The sequence below is a fragment of the Amblyomma americanum genome, chromosome 1 (genome assembly GCF_052857255.1).
Source record: "Amblyomma americanum isolate KBUSLIRL-KWMA chromosome 1, ASM5285725v1, whole genome shotgun sequence".
In the NCBI taxonomy this organism is placed as follows: Eukaryota; Metazoa; Arthropoda; class Arachnida; order Ixodida; family Ixodidae; genus Amblyomma; species Amblyomma americanum.
The window spans coordinates 307610412-307621531 of NC_135497.1; the positions used below are offsets into that span (position 1 = coordinate 307610412).

At 44.0% G+C, this 11120-nt stretch overlaps 1 protein-coding gene across 1 annotated transcript; it reads right to left on the reverse strand.

Moving 5' to 3' along the window:
* Positions 1 to 8369: 8369 nt before the first annotated feature.
* On the reverse strand, positions 8370 to 10770 carry LOC144119966 (uncharacterized). Its single transcript, XM_077652464.1, has 2 exons — positions 10380 to 10770; positions 8370 to 8561 (listed from the first exon to the last, which is right to left on the reverse strand). Exons 1-2 carry the CDS (start codon positions 10734 to 10736, stop codon positions 8370 to 8372), a joined length of 549 nt encoding a protein of 182 aa, XP_077508590.1. The 5' UTR covers positions 10737 to 10770.
* Between the last annotated feature and the right edge of the window lie 350 nt (positions 10771 to 11120).

The following is an 11120-nucleotide window of genomic DNA, read 5'->3' on the forward strand; positions in this document are numbered from 1 at the left end:
AGTGTCTCTCACGCAGATATCTGTAACACTGATGTTGAAATGCTCAATCCTTCCCACGAACGTCGAGCCTTTTCCTGACCCTCGAAGTCAGCTGTTCCGCAAATCAAAGCAAAGAAAGGACCCCCCAAAGTAATCTCCCAGACTGATGTGCTGAAGGAGGCTGTTGCTGCCTCTTTCATCAGTCAATAATAATGGCGGGTCTAAAAGCTCTGCAATGGAATTGTCGTTTCATACTTTCTTCTCTCACGGATCTTGAAATACTTCTTCAAAACATAATCCAGATATTGTGATTTTGCAAGAAACGTGGCTCTCTCCACTTAAATCATTTTCAATGAAAAAACTCCGTGTTCTCAGGGTAGATCGCATTAATGGCAGGGGTGGTGGGTTAATAACTATGATCTCTACAGAAATACGTCGCCGGGCATCAATCTCGCAGAACGTTATGCTCCATGACTGTGAGTTGATGGCGGCTGAAATCTCCCTTCCACAGTGCGCCAAAGTAACTATTGCTAACGTCTACTTTCAGGTGTTCACAGGACAGACTATTTGGATACGTTACTGAGCGGCGCAAACAGCGCAGTCATCGCAGGTGATTTTAATTCGCACCACAGTCTGGGGTAGTCGCTCTGACTCCTGCGGCCAGCTTCTGTGGTCGTGAATGTCTATGAATGCTGTGCGCTGCTGCAATTCTAGAGTAGTAACCTTTATGCGAGGAGTTTCTCGTTCAGTCAAAGATTTACCATTAGCATCTTGTGGGGTTGGAGTGTCAATAGTAGAGTCAATAGTAGAGTCAGGTACATATAGTGACCACTTTTCAATAACCTTTGCTATTATATCCTCTCCTATCAGAAAAGGTGGTGCAACCATGAAGTTTGTAAATCACATTGCGTATAAAAAATTGATATCTGCCTCGCTTCCCTTCATAGTTAGCACAGGTCAAGCAGAATGAGCTCAGCGGGCAATTTCCTTTCTGCGAGATGCTGCTGAGAGCTCTGTATTCTCTGTGTGCGCTACTGCCCCTGCCAGACAGCCGTCTCCTTGGTGGACCGAGGAGTGTGAGAAAGCTTATCTTCGTAAAAAAGCAGATTGCAAAAGCCTTTCCTGTAATCAGAGCCCAGATAATTGGATAAATTATAAGTTCTACTCTGCATCTTTTAAAAGAACTGTTAAAAAGCAAAGGAGGATTATAGCCAAAATTTAAACACGTATCTCTCTAAACCCCAGAATAAGAAGGCTCTATATAGATTCATGGCGCAGAATAACAACTCTGGCCTCCAACCGCGTAAAGTGAATGGTATTGCTGCCCTGGGATCTGATGGGTTACTGTGGGCATGTTAATGATTTTAGCGAAAGACTTTCCAACTCACCTTCTGGATATTGCAAATGCGTCATTGGAAAAGCCTTGGATTCATCACAGTTGAAAAATTGCGAAATTAATTTTGCTTTTGAAAAATGCAGAGAATGAATTTCATTTAGACAATATTCTTCCGATTGCTTTAACCTCAACTTTAGTAAAGCTAATAGAAAGAATAGTACACAGTTACCTCACAGAGCATGTTCATCACATTAACGGCCTCAGCTCCGCACAGCTTGACTTTCGTTGCGGTTGTTCCTTATGGTCCACGCATGTGGATCTCGAGAGTCGAATACGACTCTCAATGCGCAAGAGAGCAGTTAAGGCCTTGTTGACACTTGATGTAGCTAAGGCCCATGACAGCGTTGATCGCAGGGTCCATTTTTATTTATGTATTTAGATACTGCGATTTAGTACAGATCATAGCAGGGTGGGAACAAGCTAACAAAATACAAGCATATAAACAACCAAATTCATAGCATTTGCAGGCACTTTTCAAACAAAAATAAAGAATTATGATTAACAGTCTTGCTACTAAGTTTATTCCATTCAGTAATTGTCCTCGGAAAAAAAAGATTTAATGCAGTTATTTCGTGCATTCAAAGGGGTTATTTATTAGTGCATACATTTGTCTCGTGTTATAACCTGAGGAGTAAGTAAAATAATTAGAAGTATTAACTTTATAATGACCTTTTATGAGCTGGAAGAAAAACTTTTATCGACAAACACGATTGCGCTCAACAACTGGGGGTAACCCACTTCGCCTCACGACCTCACTTACAGATGCACGGCAATATAAGTTAAAAATAAATCTAACCACTTTATGCAGTATTCGCTCTAATTTCTGAATGTTTGTTACCGTGAAAGGGTCCCAGATGATTACAGCATATTCTAGTAACGGACGGATGAGGGAATTGTATGCCAATAGATGAACACCAGGTGGGGATGACTTTAATGAGCGCCTCAAGAAAAAGTTTCCGCATTGAATTTCCTACGACAGCTTCTACGTGTTTTGACCACGAAAGGCTGTTAGTAATCCATAGGACCAAATTTTTATACTCTGTCACCTCTAATAATGATATGTTGTTAGTGTCGGACACGATATGAAGAGGTATTTTCTTGTGTGTAATTTTCGTAGAAACGGTTGTTCAAAATTAATGCACATCTGCCATTTGTTGCACTATGGAACAACCCTTCTCTAGGTCATTATTTAGACGTACCTGGTCATCAACTGAAGACACCGCTTGATATAAAATAGTCATCCGCGTACAGCTTAACGCGGACTGAAAGATCTGCCACGATGTCATTAATAAACAATAGAAATAAGAGTGTTCCCAAAACGGATCCCTGGGGGACGCCAGACATAACCCGGACACCGCTAGAAGATGTATTGTTTAGAGTGACGAATTGACACCTGTTTGAGAGGTAAGCTGTAATCCATGTAAGTATCCGGTCGTTTTTAATATATTAGCTTAATTTATGAATTAATTTGTTATGAGACACCTTATCAAATGCTTTGCGGAAATCCATGAATATTTCGTCTGATTGCTTTCCCTGATTAATCGACTGAGCAAAGTCATGCACAGTTTCAACTAACTGTGCACTTGTAGAAAACCCACGCCTGAAACCATGCTGAAAATCGGTAAGTGCTTTCTGATCTTCCAAGAAACTATATTTTTATGAATTAAAAGTTCTACAATTTTACATGATGTTGATATTAGAGATATAGGTCGGTAATGCTTGATGTGTGCTTTTTTTCAGTTTTGTGCAGTGGTTTAATTGCGGCTGTCCTCCAGTCATCCGGCAAAGAACCGTCGTGTAAAGATCTGATGAATATCAGGTATTTGCGCACCACTCCTCATAGCGCTTCAAAAATCGTTTGGTATGTTATCGGGACCTGCTGATTTTTAAAAATCAAGGTTAAAAAGCAAGTTAAAAACACCAGTCTCTGAAATTACATCAGATATGACAGGGAGTGCTGTAGAAAAGTTGAGCACACAACCGTTGTCCTCTGTGACTACTGACTGAAAGAATTGGTTGAACGCGGAACAAACAACGGCCTCATTAGGCACACATTTGCCGTCTATTATGAATTCGTTTGTGGAAGAAGCTTTGGGCGTGATTTGGCGCCAGAACTTCTCAGGAGACGTTCTAATGAACGAAGGCAGGAGCGTTCCGTAATACTTTTCTTTGTGGCAAATTATTTTCTGCTTAAGTTGCTCTGTAATTGCTTCCACAATTGGCTTTAATGCTGAATTTCTGCTTTATTTCTTTTTTAACCTTTTAAGCCTTCGATGCATGCGTAACACCTCCCGAGAAATCCATAGATTACGGTACACAGATTTAGTTGAAATTTGGGGACGAAACGGGCAATACAATCAGAAATAATCATTTTAAAGAGAAGCCATAGGCCATTCACACTATCAGAGCTATTCCTAGAATTATCGAAACATGAATCAAGCAAATCCGGAATAGATTCGTCTTCCGCACGCGCCAAACTGGGAAAAAATTGCACGCTAGTTTGTCGATCTGGGTACACATTTGACAAGCACAGCAACACAGCTTTGTGATCAGACATTCCGTTTTTGACGTCACAGGTATGAAGTAGCGGATGGCACCACTTACAAAAAATAGATCTAGAATAGATCTTGCGGCTCCTTGCACTCTCGTACACTGTTTACTACTTGCAGCAGGTCAAATGTGAACACAATGTCGAGCATTAGAGTATCAGCGTTATGGGAAGAGCATGATGAAAAGGAGTGCCAGACATTGTTAGGCCAGTTGAAATCACCAGCCAGTATTAGTCTATCGTCTCGCTCTTACATGGCATTGTAAATATGCTCTTAAGTTTTCCAAGTCCGTAACAGAAGAGTTGCGAGGCCTGTAAATAGCCAAAAACAAAGCGATCCTTGTTGATGTATGTTTTGCAAAATATGGTTTCAATGCCTTGAGCGTAAGGCATCCTGAAAAATTGCAATGATGATTTCATTAAAATTGCCACTCCTCCATCTCTTCTCTTCGGTCCCGGTCGCCACGAAAAACCTTAAAATCTTTGGGAACAAATTCACTGCCAAATATTTTCATTGCTTAACCAGGTCTCAGTAAGCATGCAACGTCCGCGTCGTGTGAGAACAGCATGCCTTCAAGTTCTGCAGCTTTGTTTACGACGCTGTGAATTTACGTTAAGGATTTTGAAAACCAGACTGTCTCTTTTTGGTGTACTTTTGATTCATCGGGATTTTATACCTATTGTTTCTTGCGTTATCCCATCCTAACAATTCACCGTCAATGCTAAGCTTGTCAAAAACCAGCTTAACCTTGGCGCCATTGCTCTTTTACCCGAGATGCACTTTCCCATAACTTTTTTTTTTCTAACGTCACGAATTCTTTTTGAGAACTCTTCAATAAACGAAAAATCTGTGCCTTTAAACTTTGGACATGCTTTCGTTATTGAAGCCTTTTCTCGGTAGTCACTAAATTTTATGATGACAGGGCGATTCCTTGTTGATTTAGTACTTTCTATGTTGTTTATTTCCAATCCTAACTTCTCGTCAAAAATGTTTTTTGTTATTTCGTTCCTAAGGTCTGCTTCTGATTCTTCATTCTCTTTTATTCTGTAAATAAGCAGCTTGTTTCTACGGCTCCTCTTTTCCAGGTCGTCTGTTTTATATAACAGGTATGAAACGGTGCCTTCCAGTTTAATTATAGTCGACTTCACGTCCTGCAGTTCCGTTTTTAAAGCATTGATCGTTAATACCTCATTATCAAGATCTTTAATTCTATAATAGAAATGTACAGCGCAAATACAGACAAGGACACAAGAAAGAATGACATGGAACACACGAGCGCTGAGTTGCAACAGGTTTATTTCGAAATTCGGACCAGTATTTATAGCAGAACCAGGCAATCATCACGCATGCGCTGTAGGAGTCAAATGTTGTCTCAAATATAACAGCTCTTTGTTAGTTAGAGCAATAGATGACTTGGCCACGCAGGACTCACCCAACCGGTCTATCAATTCAGCCTTTACTATCTCTCGAGTTAGTTGGCAACGGTGTTTGGCAATCACAGAACAATCTTTGTACACAGGCCGACACACAAAATCTTCATCAGAAACGCTGTCATCATTACCGTTCTTACATTTTCTGCAGTGAGCGTCCAGGAACCCTCCTCTCCGTTCAGACACATTATTGCAGTCCGTACTCAAACCATTTACGCCTGCGATCTCCGAGGCTCGTGTGGTTGTTTTACAAAGCGAGACACAGGGGTACAGTTCCAGTCAGTGTGATGCAACCTCAGAAATGGCAGCCGCTCCTTCAGTTACACTCCCCCCTGATGCCACAACGCAAGGGCTTTCGCCACTGAGTCTTGGATACACCATATGTGCCGCTGTGGAATGAAAGTATTCTTCAGCATTCGAGGACATTCCCTCGATTGCTTCTTGCCGTTACTTTCTTCAGTACTCCATGTGACAGTAAAATAACGGGCGTGATAAGCGACGAACATAAATGAGCCGCGCCATTTATAAAATCTGTTCTGGTGGCCACGACGCTGTGTACAGTCTACGTAAGCAAAGGCTCTAGCGTGGGGATTTCGTGCTTAGGATGGACATTGAGAACAACTCGATCCAACTTTTGCTCTCAGTAAAAACCAATTTATCGCTGTGTCGATATTAGGCCAGCAGCAAAACACGCACTTATTGCAGAGAAAATTGTATCTGAAAATTTCTCGCCACCCGATTCAAACTTGTACCGTCAAGAACAAACTCCGTGATCAATGTTTTGTAGTGAACAGCAATGCTGCCCAGCCTCAGAGATGCGGAAAAAATTAACGGATTCGCGCGTCCCACTTTGCTCGCGAATGCTGGAGAGGACAAAGATAGCAGTGTTTGATTTTTTGCACTTTTCTATGTAATAAAGCTTCCCATTTAGAGTAAATGAAGCCTCTTTTAATACCAACAGGTTAATTCATCCATACAGATAAACATTACTTAGTCTGGTATGTCTCTTCACCACTTTTCGCCCACATCCCTCGACTGCCGTATTGAGCGGGCCACATTTAGAGAGATACGAGCCTCGTCACAAAGCATGAGGTTGCCGCCGCTAGAATGACTGCGCTAATGAGCCAGGGATGGCAGTTCCAAATCACTGCTGTGTCGCTTAGAGTGCGGTAACACTAAGTTCCTCGCTAGCGGAAACACCGTCTTGTCGGGGGATTAAACCTCGGAGAAGAAATAAACGCTAATCAAACGCTTAACACTAGTCAGTGGGTTTCGAACACGAGGCTGCACGGACCGCTTCCTTGGCCACTTCATTACATCACTACGCCATCACCGCGATGTGACGCGGGCGCGCTACTTGTTGTCTGTACTTGCAACCGAAAATGCCGCGTGCTATACTGGAATCCTTTCTCGCTTTGCTTTGCAAGTCATCGTCTTCGTGTGCCTACAGTCCTGCCCATTGAATCCAAAAACCGAATCCGAAGTGAACAATGAAATCCTTGTGCACCAGATTCGCATTGCGATTAAGTAATTCGCTGAGGAAAACGCCGTCTTGTCTCGGGTTTCATTGACGGAAGAGCTACTTGGCACAGGTCCCTGATGCCAAAATAAAGAGAGCAAAATCTCCGCTTTAGTCCTGTAGGCGAGAGCAGGGAGAGACAAAAGACTCACATATAACGAGAAACGGGATATAACGAAAGTTTTTGATGTGCTCGTCTTTACTTCTTTAGCGGAGCCGAAAGAGCACGTGCTTTCGCATTTCCTCCGCATGAATACAATTGATCGCCCTAAATTTAAAGCCCACTTTAAACCCGGCAGCGCAGTCACCAAGATTAACGCATAGCCGACAATTCTGAAAAAAAAGCATTTTTGAATACCTTCAATATTTGCATAGCAGTAACTTCTAAAAAATTTTTTCCGAGAATGTTGGCCACCGAAGGCACACAAAGCAAAGGGAATGTGCTAAAGCACCTAAGTCTCTCGCTTACATTATGTAAATCTGTGGCTAATTTTTTTTTGTTGACAACAGCGGTTTAAACAATTGTCATCAGGTCATGAGGAACTTGTCACAATGCACGACACGATTATTCTGCGTAGGATGTGGCAACCATCGAATATTGGAGGATGCTCTGGACAAAGCGCGATTCGAAACAGCGAAAAGCCTGTTTGTTCCTCCGCCTTCCACTCGAGCCGCGAAGCGACACCCACTCTCAGGTTTGCCGAAAGGCTCGAAATAAAACTGCATAGTTTTTGAGTTCGAGGTGGCACTTGAACTTTTTCCTTTTCCCCATTCACTTTGTGATAGATTTTATATGACTTCTTGTCCATGTTCTTTGGACGCCAGTGCGAATGAACTCCACATAAGCCCCAACTCTAGGCTGCTATCGACAGGTAATGTCTGTAGAGACACTGCACACACAGGGTGAAATGTGATACCTTTTACGAACGGAGTAGCATAAGAAAAACAGCACAGAAACGGCGCGCAGTAAATAACAAGGACGACCGCAAGCGGCTATCTCCGCCTCTCAAAATGTTTTAGTGGTAAAAGTGAACTCCTAATAAGCCGCAACATATAACGCGCATCGCTATCTCGGATACTGCCATGGTTAGCAGGACGGATTTTGTAGACACCAAACCTTTCAATATATGTTCACTGCTTTATATGTATGCCCCCAAAACAGCACTGCTGCGCCTAAAGTGACTACTTATTATATATCAGCAGGGACCAAGTATTGCGGCTATATATGCATTGAAGCGTCGCAAAGTAAATTTGTCTTGTTTCTAGCACCTAATAACGCATTTTAGTACTGGTGGTGCTACGCGAACACCAATGGCCGCGCGATTTAGCGAGCTCGACCTGGGAAATTAGCCAACAAAAATATTTAACTGGCACACATTAGGTTTTTTATATGTTGCACTGCGGATACCAACAATGTTCACCATGACTCGCACAATACTTTTCGCCATGAAATAGTGCACGATGTAACGTCATGAATGGCATTTGCGGTTTCGTTGTCAGCTGAACACGTACGAGGCAAGACGGAGTGCACAGGCGTGCCATTTGCGGCAGCGGCTGGCAGGGGCGGAGGCCCTCCTAGCTACAGCATCCGGGATGTCATGGCGGCCCATGGCAGCCTGGGCCTTTGCCTGCGGAGTCTGCACCGCACAGGCGGCGATGCGGGAGGCCCAAGTCGATGTCTTGCTCCACTGGAAACGAGTTCGAGGACTGTGTCATTGGCTGCAGCCGATAAGATATGTGCAATAATGTTGAGGTAAACGAAGAGGCGCTATTATTTTGGGTTCGTAAGCGTAAATAACCAAACACTTGCGCTTTAAAACTGGCTCAGCGTAAGGGAAGCTAGAATCGTGCGTGAGCACAGAATTTGTGATTCATGAAAACTGTTCACCGATATTGTGAAGTTTATAAGGGCAAGCATGTGCCGATGTATAATTACGAATTTAAGACATCTCTACTTGGCCTCAGTTGTCATACCACATGCTGTAACGACAACTGCACATTCAGAGTTTTTGCGATAACAATTACAAGAAATGAAGACAAATATATAATTGTCCTGAATTACATAGCCCCTGTTCTGCATCCACCTTCACATTGAGATACAACAGTGTTTAGAGATGCACTGTCGCAGGACGAGCGCAGTTGTGTGTTTGCCTCTCGCGTACTCGTCGAAGGCACACATTCATTATAGCAATGTAAAAACAGCAGATGATACAGAATGCTCCGTTACCAGTTCAGTTTTCAGTGTCGGCGGGCCTACAAAACGAGACCACGATCACTGTTCGATCATGCGAATATGAATGACTGATTACAAAATAAATTGATTACCACCTGGAAGGATGCAGTCGTGTTAGCGAAATGGTTTGAAGAAACGACTATAGCACTGTAACCATTTTTCAGTGAGAAGACACGCAAAATGAAATGCCGCGTAACTGACGCGACGTTCGTTTCTTTTTGCTCTTCGTGCGACGCCATCACCAATGGCATCGCGGAGCTATGAAAACTAACGCGCGTTGCCATGCCGGAACTGATTATATGAATCCTTGCACAGGCAGCCAGGTGGCGAGGAATGACGTTCAGTTGCGAAATTCGACGCCATATGTCACCATTATCCATGCCTTCAAGGTTATAACGTGACCATTTCAAACACGACAGTTTGAAATACGTTTTTTTAAAGCGCCAGATGTTAGGGCTCCAGTTCGATGCGTGCCGCGTCGCTGGCATTGTTCCTAACAAAAATGACATGACGTGAGGTATGCTCCACTGTAAGGAAATGCTGATTCGCTAGAATGCTGATAACTGATTGCACAGTGGGTGACAGTCGCGCTCTACCTCTCTTTCTTCATCTCCTTTCCCTCTTGCTTTATTGTATACGTTCCACCGAACCTTATAAGGGCATCAGTGCTTGGCTCCCCTACTGTACGCCCCACGAAATTCCACACGCATACCTGCACACCCCGTGACAAATGAACGCTCGTAACTTCTCCAGCACTGTCAGCAATAGGCGCTGCTACCCTTTGCTGCTAACAACACCTGCATCCCACTGTTCCCCTCCAGGTGTAGCTCAAATTCTATTTATTACAGCAGTAACCGTCGGGTCTGTTTTTTTTCGTGTGCATATTTTACCGGTCAAGTCCCTCCTCTTCTTTCAAATGCACAGAGGGCGCTGTCCTCAGCAGCCTGCAAGATGCTAGGTTTTCCTCCTCATGCAAGACATGCTACACCCATATCACTTTGTCCTTCAGAGGCTTATGGCTAGCGAGGAGTTGGTTCGAAGCGATGGACGTGAAAACAAAATTACATTGCCTGCAAGTGCTGTTCGAAAGGGACTACCGTCTGGCATACTATCTAACTACAACTGGTGGCACCTGCATACGCTCGTGTTGGGAAGGTTCAGCCCTTTCGAACACGCGCACTGACCCTTGAATAAAAAAGTTCGGAGAAGCACTTGACAGAATAATTCGAGCAGTGCATGAAAGAAAACCAAGAAGGCTAAGAAGCAAGCTCACCGTGCGTGTCGCTGGGGGCACGGCTGACAGCTGCGCCCGGTACGATGCATTCCCGCACATTCGCTTCTCGGAGCCTAAGCGCCCCTTGTGGTAGTCATTGTTGTGGTGGTATTCATCAGCGCCTTGTTCTCCGATGGTCAGTGTGAGGCGTCGGTCGGAGGCCACATAGCGCTTGGCGACCTCGGCGACCGGTAGCTTCCCAGCTGACCGCGTGACGCACGTTGCGATGTCCCGGCTCCTCTCACGGCAGCAGTCAGCTCCTTGTCCATGGTCACCCTCTATCGCGAGGTGGAGACCGGAACCAGTTGTATGCAGCTGAGCAGTGGGCCGGTCAGGACTGCTTGGGTAGTCGCACATAGCTCTGTGTTCCCTCACGAAACAACGGTTCTAAAAAAACATGGCGTGCGTTCTATGTCTCGCGCGGCTCGAGCGGTAGACTCGAGAGGAACGAAGACCTCGGGAGGGTTTTCTTTGTCCTTCATCCCGTTATTTTACGCGCGCGCAAGAAAACGACGGTTATGACACCCATATTTCGGAGGTCACAGGGCCCGCATTTTATTTGAATGCAGGTAGCCATTTGACGTCTAACATCGCGGAACTTGAGCAGGCCTTTGTCGTAAAATTTCTCTCGAGACACTCAAAAGATGGAGATGTTAGAATGTAATCGACGTGGGTTTCCGAAAGGAAGATGAAGAAATAGACGAGCGACGAAGAAAACTTGGAAATATTATTCTTCTGCAT

Excerpts from the sequence above, each read along its gene's own strand:
- LOC144119966 (XM_077652464.1), bottom strand. The coding sequence starts at position 10,736 with ATGTGCGACTACCCAAGCAGTCCTGACCGGCCCACTGCTCAGCTGCAT. Across the intron at positions 8,562-10,379 it reads TGCCCCCAGCGACACGCACG|TGGAGCAAGACATCGACTTG; the intron begins GTGAGCTTGCTT and ends ACTCGTTTCCAG.